This window comes from Diorhabda sublineata, chromosome 5 (assembly GCF_026230105.1).
Source record: "Diorhabda sublineata isolate icDioSubl1.1 chromosome 5, icDioSubl1.1, whole genome shotgun sequence".
In the NCBI taxonomy this organism is placed as follows: domain Eukaryota; kingdom Metazoa; phylum Arthropoda; class Insecta; order Coleoptera; family Chrysomelidae; genus Diorhabda; species Diorhabda sublineata.
Window position 1 is genome coordinate 10,185,157 of NC_079478.1, and position 9,124 is coordinate 10,194,280.

The 9,124-nt window shown below is 31.2% G+C and overlaps 1 protein-coding gene across 1 annotated transcript; it reads left to right on the top strand.

Annotated features, from left to right (window-relative positions):
- Window positions 1-103: 103 nt before the first annotated feature.
- LOC130443734 (histone acetyltransferase KAT8) lies at window positions 104-7,215 on the top strand. The gene is made up of 7 exons (XM_056778508.1): window positions 104-484; window positions 647-744; window positions 801-985; window positions 1,043-1,259; window positions 1,315-1,545; window positions 3,550-3,794; window positions 6,931-7,215. The coding sequence occupies exons 1-7, from the start codon at window positions 322-324 to the stop codon at window positions 7,148-7,150; spliced, it is 1,359 nt and encodes a 452-aa protein (XP_056634486.1). The 5' UTR covers window positions 104-321; the 3' UTR covers window positions 7,151-7,215.
- Window positions 7,216-9,124: the final 1,909 nt, after the last annotated feature.

Sequence of the window (9,124 nt, forward strand, 5' to 3'; positions counted from 1 at the left end):
CAAATATCCGAGATCGTACATTAAATCATGAGACCTCACGTTAAATCATGAGATCTGACATCACTGAGTATAGAGATGGACAATAAATGTAGGGATACTCGGCTGATCTATGGGTATACAATTATCCCAAGCTACAAGAAAGCTTTACATTTTCTCAAAAAATATGTAAATGCAACGGTTTTAATATGATGCATTGCGAATGATATTCATAATATATAAATGAATAAAATCCCCAAAAGGTAACTGAATATAGACTTTAAAAGAGACCCGAATATCATTGAAGAAGAAGTAATGTATATTATTTGAAAACAATTGTGAAATATGGCGGATTTTAAAAGACAGGATTTTACTGAAGAAGCAATGCCAAAGAAAACAGAAAACGAAAATAAATCCAATATACAAGATGAAGACAGTGAAAGTGCTGATGAACAACCACTTGACGTCGGAGAACATTATTTAGTACGACGATCTGATGATACTTGGCGTAAGTTTTTAGTACATAACCTTATTTTGATAACAACGCAAAACAAGCCGATCGTTAGGAAAAATGAAGGATACAAAAACAGTATCTATTTTAAAAGCTAGTTCATGCAGAAGAACTTCAAAAAAAAACTGGATACATAATATTTTCTTCGTCTTTTTCCAGATCCTGCAGAAATTATTCAATCTAGGTATAATGATTTGGAGAGACAATATGAATATTATGTACACTATGAAGGTTACAATAGAAGATTGGATGAATGGGTAATAATTTGAAGTAAAATTGTGTTATTACTTCATTTTCAGTTTCATTTTTGTAGGTTCCTAGAGGAAGAATAATGTCATCTAGATTCAACATGACTGAATGTGGTCAAAAAGGAATGTTAGATATGAAAGTTTGGAAAGACAGACCTGTTATCACAGATTTATTATCTGATAATACTGACAGAAAGATCACAAGAAATCAAAAAAGAAGGCATGACGAAATCAACCATATTCAAAAAACGTAATAGGAAATAAATTGTACTCAAAATGTTTTCTTCTTATTTCACTTTCTTTGTAGATATGCTGAAATGGATCCAACAACTGCTGCTTTAGAAAAAGAACATGAACAAATTACAAAAGTTAAATATATAGATAAAATTCAAATTGGAAGATTTGAAATTGATACTTGGTATTTTAGTCCCTTTCCTGAAGATTATGGAAGGCAAAGTAAACTTTGGATTTGTGAATATTGTTTAAAATATATGAGATTAGAAAAAAGTTATAGATATCATATGGTAAACATTTAATTTTTGCTAATAATTGCTGTTATGGTTAATTTTATTATTTTAGAGTGAATGTACTCAACGTCAACCAGTTGGAAAAGAAATTTACAGGAAAGGAACATTATCTGTTTATGAAGTAGATGGTAAAGACCATAAAGTATATTGCCAAAATCTTTGTCTATTAGCAAAATTATTCTTAGATCATAAAACATTGTATTTTGATGTTGAACCTTTTCTTTTTTACATTTTATGTGAAGTTGATAAACAAGGAGCACACATTGTAGGATATTTCTCCAAAGTAAGTGAAATAATGTAGCACATTCATGTTATAGTGAATTGTTAAACACAACAACTTCCATAAATTAATGGAATGTGCAATATTGCAAAAGATTTTATGTGACATAAGAATTTCAATGTAAATACAATCTATCAGTGTGAAATTCAATAGTATATCACTAATTTATTAACCCATTAATGCCCAGAACTATCATGGTATATACATTTTGGATAAAAGGTAAAAAATCTATATATGGTAAGGGGTAGTTCAAGTATTACTTAACGCAATTTTTGAAAATTTTTGGATACCCCACTCTCCATGTAATGCGCCGTAGCGTTTTTCTGTATTCCTTTCCCTTCCTAAATGTTACGTAACACCCTAGTAGTCACAATGAAGAGTGTTAATAGGTATACAAAATAGTTTAAAACTATTGTTCCTGCAAAGTTTGTGTTTGTACAAATACAATAGTTTTATATTTTACTGGGAAAGACCAAATATTGATGAATTCTCATAAATTTCATGTTGTGTAGCAGGCGCGTGTGGAGAGTGATACCTTGCTTGCACTACTGATGAAGTATTTTATATTGTTCCGTCCATACTCTGTACAATAAGTAATATTGTGTTTTATTGATATATATATATATATATATATATATATATATATATATATATATATATATATATATATATATATATATATATATATATTGTAATTTATGTATGGTATAATGGATGATGAAGTTTCTGAAACAATGTTTCATATTTTGAGTTATCTGAATCTAGATCAAATAATATTTAACAGGAGTATACATTTTATTAGTGGAGAGATTAGAATATGTATCAGTCATACTAAGATGGCTGATTTATAAAAAAACATCTTCCAGCTTTGCCCCCCTTACTTTTCTCTGATATTTTCAGGCAGTGGTCATTATTTTTAAAGTTAAATGGATCTGATAATACCTTCACAGCAAGCAACAAATACCACTTCTGATTTTTTGGTTGCCTCTGAGATCCAAGTAATCAGTTCTTTGACTTTACTTAAGAGCTTCACAAAATATTTTATTTTATTTGTTTTAGTACTGCAGATCTTTTGTGTATATCTACTTTTTTTCCTTGACATTGAAATTTGTGAAAAAACTGTCCCCTATCGGCTCATATTTAACATAGTTCTCCATAAGAAACTCAATTTGGAGAATAAAAAAAATCTTAATAGACTTTGAAAAGAATATATTTTAAGCAAAAAAGATTAATAATAGTTTACAAATTGTAATAATTATGTATATATTATCATGTAATGGACGCTACAATAATTACAAGCTTCAGTTGTTTTGTTATGTGCCTGAAATTCGAAACGAAAATAAAAATCTTTACTTATTTTTGCACCAATTTGGTGAAAAAGAAGATGCAACTACCATTGATGATTTATACAGCAAGAATGAAAAGATTAGGGGTGAAAAAAACCCTAAAGTCACCCTTTGAATGCAACTCCTATAATTTATTTTGTCTCAAAATAGAAAAAGACAGAATCAGTGTGAAATTCTAAGGAATCACAGAAGAGGCCATAAAAAAACTTCATACATGCGTCTATGTGGTATGTGGTAATAATAAGATGCCTTCCATGGTAATTTGTGGATTTCTAATTGAGCTCTTTAGGACCAGGATTTGAGGATACTTTTCCATAATTTCTTAGCAAACCTTGAATCACTTTTCACATAAATGAATGATTATCGCCAAAATAACTGTATTCGCGTGCCAAAAGCCAAGAATTGGTTGTAGCAACATCAATTATCCAAAGCGGAATTGGAATATACCATTTTTTTCCTCTTTTTGAAATATGATAATTGGCTACGTGATTATCCAGCTGGTCGAAACCTTCCATAATTAATTATAGTTTTGTGTTACATTATGGTTGGGGGATATTTACCTTTATTTTCGGCGAAATATCTTTTGCATTTTTTCATTGGATGTAAACAAAGTTCATTAGACATAAGTGTCATAATAATTGTTATGAATTGATTTTTCCAGGAAAAAGAATCTCCTGATGGTAATAATGTTGCCTGCATACTCACTCTTCCACCATATCAACGACAAGGTTATGGAAAACTTCTTATAGCATTCAGTTATGAATTATCAAGGCTAGAAGGTATGGTAGGTAGTCCAGAACAACCTTTGAGTGATTTAGGAAAGTTGAGTTACAGAAGTTACTGGAGTTGGGTATTATTAGAAATATTAAGAGATTTTAGAGGAACCCTGTCTATCAAAGACCTTAGGTAAGTCTCTGTACTGTTATATCTAACAAGGGTAAGTTTCCATTACGTTAATTTTGGAAATAATATTATTAAGTAGAACAAGAAGTGAAAAATTACGATAACTACTTTGGATCTTAAGCTCATGATAATGAGTATTGTATTCTGATATTATTTTATCCCTTTTGGTGAACTCTCTCCTTTTTTCTGTTATTTTCAATTTAGAAGGCAGTCTTGCTATTTTTTATCATATTGTTTTTCTATTTACTAGCATTACAACAACAATCACTATGTGATACACTGTTGATAACCAATTTATTGTTCTTGGAGAAAGTTAGATAATTAATTATAATTGATAAAGGTTTACTTAAGGTGATATTAAAGATCAAAATTGTGACATGAGTTTTAAAATAACTAGTTAATTATCAGTCCAGTAAACAAAAAACAAGAGGGTGAAATCTATACTGATAACTTTACCATTTGATTCTTCTCAAGTCTAACAAAAAATCCTATTCAATTCATTGAAATAGACTATTGTCTTGGCAGGAGAGATTATTTTCTGCATATTGGCATATTTTTTTGTGATATTTTCTTGCAATCTGTCCATTAATGTACCAGGTGGCCCAATAAGAATGGCTTTCGGCCATATCTCGGGAACCGTTTATAGTATAGCTTCAGGAAAAAAAAATTATAACAAAAGTGACCTCGAGAAAAACCTGGAATTAAATACCAAACATTATAAAATAAATAATTTACAAATTTTGCCTAATTAAGATACATTTAAACTATGATTATCGTATTCTTCAAATATAACTTAATTTACCTTGCTAGTGACGATCTAAATGTTCAAATTGTCGCCTATCATTTTCGATACAAGCGTTTATTCTTTGAAGAGTAGATTAAACAGCAGTCACAATTTCTACTCTCGAAATACTCTGAATGGCATTTCGTATTATCTCGATCATGTTATCTCTAGTAGTGGGTCTAATTGCACAAACAAGGTCTTTAATCCGGCCCCAGCGATAGAAATCTAAGATGGTTAAGTCTGGTGACCTGGTTGGCCAAAAAAATAGGCCTCCACGACCTATCCACCTATCAGGGTAAGCATTATCTAAAAATTCTCTAACTTGTCTGGAGAAATGCGCCGAACACATAGACCTACGAGTTGCTAATGATATATCTTCTAGAAGAAGTGGTAATTTATCCCTCATAAAATTTAGTTAGCGTTCCCCGTTAATTGCGTTGTCAGAAATAAAAGGTCCAATTATCTGACCATCTGGAATACCACACCATACATTCACCGACCATCGCCCCTGATACTGAATTTCTTCCATCCAGAGTGGATTATTCTGCGACCAATAGTGCATATTATGTTAATTTGTTAATTATGTTAACCGGTTAACCGTACCATCACTACTAAATGTAGCTTCGTCTGACCACAAAATACATGACAGTAATTGAGGGTCGTCATATACCATATGTAGTAACAATAAGTTGCAATAATCCAACCTTCTGTCGTAATCACGATCAACCAATTGTTGATGCAGTACTATATGATATGGATGAAATATAAAAGACATATAATGTCCTATTAAATATCTTTCCGGAATGATAAATAAATTATTATGTTACATATAACCATGCCCGCAAATAATATTATGCGGGTATATTTTGTTTAAGAAACATATCTTTTTACATCATAATTTACCTATGTCCTGGTAAAATACGTTGAACGGTTGTTCTGCTTATTCCCAAGTCTCTACTTATTGCTCTAACACTGGAATGCGGGTTAAATTGCACATATGCCATAACATTTATTTTGTTTTCCTCTGAACGACTTCTGCCGCGTCTTCTAAATACAGGAAGATTTACATTTCCAGTCGTTCTTAAAAGGTGTATGGGTCGACGAATACGATAATCATAGTTTAAATGCATCTTAATTAGACAACATTTTTCTCAAGGTCATTTTTGTTATAAATTTTTTTTTCCCGAAGCTGTATTATAAACGGTTCCCGAGATATGGCCGAGAGCCATTCTTATTGGGACACCCGGTTCAATAATAGTCATTGTTGATTGTTTTTCCTTTTGCCAAATATGCCACGTGAATTCCTAAATTGTGCCAGCTGATCAATGCTTTTTTCCTTGCTTTGAACAGCTATTGTCAAGTCCGCTCCACTCAATTGACTGCTGTTTTGGTTAAACTATGTAGTGGTAAATGCAGGTTTCATCCATGGATATGTATTGATGCAAAATTTTTTTTAATTTTGTTTAACTCAAATTAACGCTATGAATAATCAATTAGTTGTTGTTTTTGTTTCATTGTGAAAAAACAGTACTTGAACAGAAGCTTTTTCTTGGTCAAATTCCCCTGTGAAATTTTGTAAGCACTTTCATATTATATCTTTATTGTGTCTACTATCCTTTTTAATGTCACGTTAAATTTTAAACTAAATTTACACAAAGATGACAGTAGGTATCAGAAATCTTTGAATATCGGTATGCACTTATAACTCTGCCGACGAAAGTTTTTCGTGAGTAGTGAAAAATATAACTGCCACACAAGGATAGGTTTGACAATTGATAACATCCAAAAATCTAACATTGTAAGATTCTTCTAAATATATGTACAACACACATTGCTTAGACATATGACTTTCGTCTTCTTGGGGTGTACCTCTTCTATTTTCCACTTTAACTATTGGTATTCATATGAGATTACATATTAAATATTCTGAGTTTTTAAGCATTTTAGACTTCTAATTGATGTAGCTACAAGAATATTGGAGAGGAATGGATTGGTTATAAATGGAGAAGTTGACAAATGTAAATTTTTCATTTGTAATTATTAGTGTATGTTATAGAATTGATGAAAAGTTATTACACATAGAAGGTTGCAGTTTCTATCATTCTACTGTGCTCCTATTTCAATCCAAATATTTTTATCTAAATAAAATAGTGTAGTTGAGTTATTTCAAAAATACAATGAACGATAAACATACTCATAGCTCATTAATTCTTAAAGCCAATGGATTGAGTCTATTCATTCTTGGTATAGAATATTTTCCCATGCTCATTTGCTGTATAAAAGTAGTTATATGCAAATTGCATTAGATATACAACCTTTTCTACAGTTTCTCAATTCCTATGTTTATTTTTTTAGCCAAATGACTAGCATTAGCCAAACGGATATAATCTCAACTCTACAAAGTATGAACATGGTGAAATATTGGAAAGGCCAACATGTTATTTGTGTGACTCCAAAATTAGTAGATGAACATATAAAATCCAGCCAGTATAAAAGGCCGAGGTTGTGTGTCGATAGTAGTGCCCTGAGATGGACTCCAAGAAGACACGTTAATAATAAGATAGGAAAGAAATAGTCTTTATTGAAAAAAAATCCGTTTACCAGTATTAACATTTCATATAATAAAGTTCCAAAGATTTATTTAGAGAATTTTTTTTCCATATCAAGTTCTTTTAATTTCAATATTATTATTATATTATATTATATTACAAATCAGAGCGTGATGATATCGCCAAGCTGGAAATAAGATGACTTATCTGTCGTAACAAATTTGAAAGTAGTGAACTATTTCTCTCAATAATTCAACAAAGATAATATTTTACAATTTCTTCAACAATAGATATTGAATTCATCAAAGTACTTTAACTTCCTGAAGATTGATTCTTTTATGGCGCCAGCTTTGCTTTCTAGAAACAAGAAAAGTGTAGAAACTTGAAGTACCTTTAATTTCACATCGATATATGTACTTTAAATCCAAATGAAAGACATATTGTACTAATTTCACATTTAATTTAATGAAATTATAAAGTTTTTTATATAAATTTGCCAACTTTATATATAGTTATACTAGCAGATCCATTTAAGGCTCTCAACTAGAACTACAAAAATTATTCAAGGTTGGGCACAGGATCATGACGATTTGAACTGCATGACATGAATGTATGTGCATCGGAGCAACAGCACAAGACGTCGACCTGGAAAACGGGACAGAAATAAAAAACTGCAAGGGATACAAATACTTAGGAATGAAAATAACACAAGATAGAAAAATCCACACATCAATCCAATAGAGAAATATACAAGCCAGAGAAGTTATCTATGATGAATGGAATATTATGGTACCAAACAATATCAAACCAACAATAGGTCCTAGAGTGGACACTACAAGGGAAAAGGAGAAGAAGACTCTTCGTAGTCTGCAGAGAGGGCATAGATAGGGATATGCAGGAGAGAGAACTAATAGAAGACCATGGCCAAGATGACTTTTTACATTAATACTTTAATACGTTAGCTTTTACTTGGACTGTTTGTAATTATTGAAATTAATTATTTTGTTTACTTGTTAATCTATGAAATTTTCACAAGCGTTTAGTAAATTAGTAAATAAAAAAGTGGTATACCTAATAGTTTTTTAGTAAGTCATTCTCATAATTTAATATTTTTCTCACAGCATACCCCAAACACTATATATAGAGAAGTTAATAAAATTTAAGTTTTAAATAATTAAAAAAATACAAAAATAAATTTCTATATATTTATTGAGTTATAAAATCAAAAACAAATTTATTTTATCCATATTATATAAAGCAATCATAAAGAAATTGACATATGCTATACAAAAGTTGTAAAAAGTATGGTATATAATAAATTAATAAAGATAAAGTTTGCAAAAATCAATCAAACAAATGCGCTAACAACAACAAAAATATGCCAAACTTACAACCACTAGTAGTCGTTGCAATTTTCAATGTGTTTAACGAGGGGGTCCGTGATGAGGTCCCGGGTGACCAGGATGATGTCCTGGGTGACCAGGATGAGGTCCTGGCCCATGGTGAACGGGATGAGGCCCTGGTCCGTGATGAACGGGATGAGGCCCTGGTCCATGGTGACCGGGATGAGGTCCAGGTCCGTGGTGACCGGGATGAGGTCCAGGTCCATGGTGACCGGGATGTGGTCCGGGTGGTCCATGATGAGGACCGTGTGGGGGTCCGTGAGGGTGATGACTCATTTTATAATACAATTAACGTTGATTAATAATTGATATTGTTTTTAACACAAATTTATAACTTGTAGACAGAAATATAATATCGATCCGGTTTTATTTAATTCAACTGTAATCTTATCTCCTTTATGGGGGGAGGTATGTTATTAATCATCATAGCCCTGCTTTTATTTTATATCTACGGTAAGTAGAAATGTATATGTGTAATAAATTTTATTGGTGGTGACGTTTTTATTTTAAAATTGTGCAATCAATTATTTAATTATACCGGTGTCTCAGAATTGTTGATTACGAGATCATTACTAAATAAAAATTATATCTGGTCAT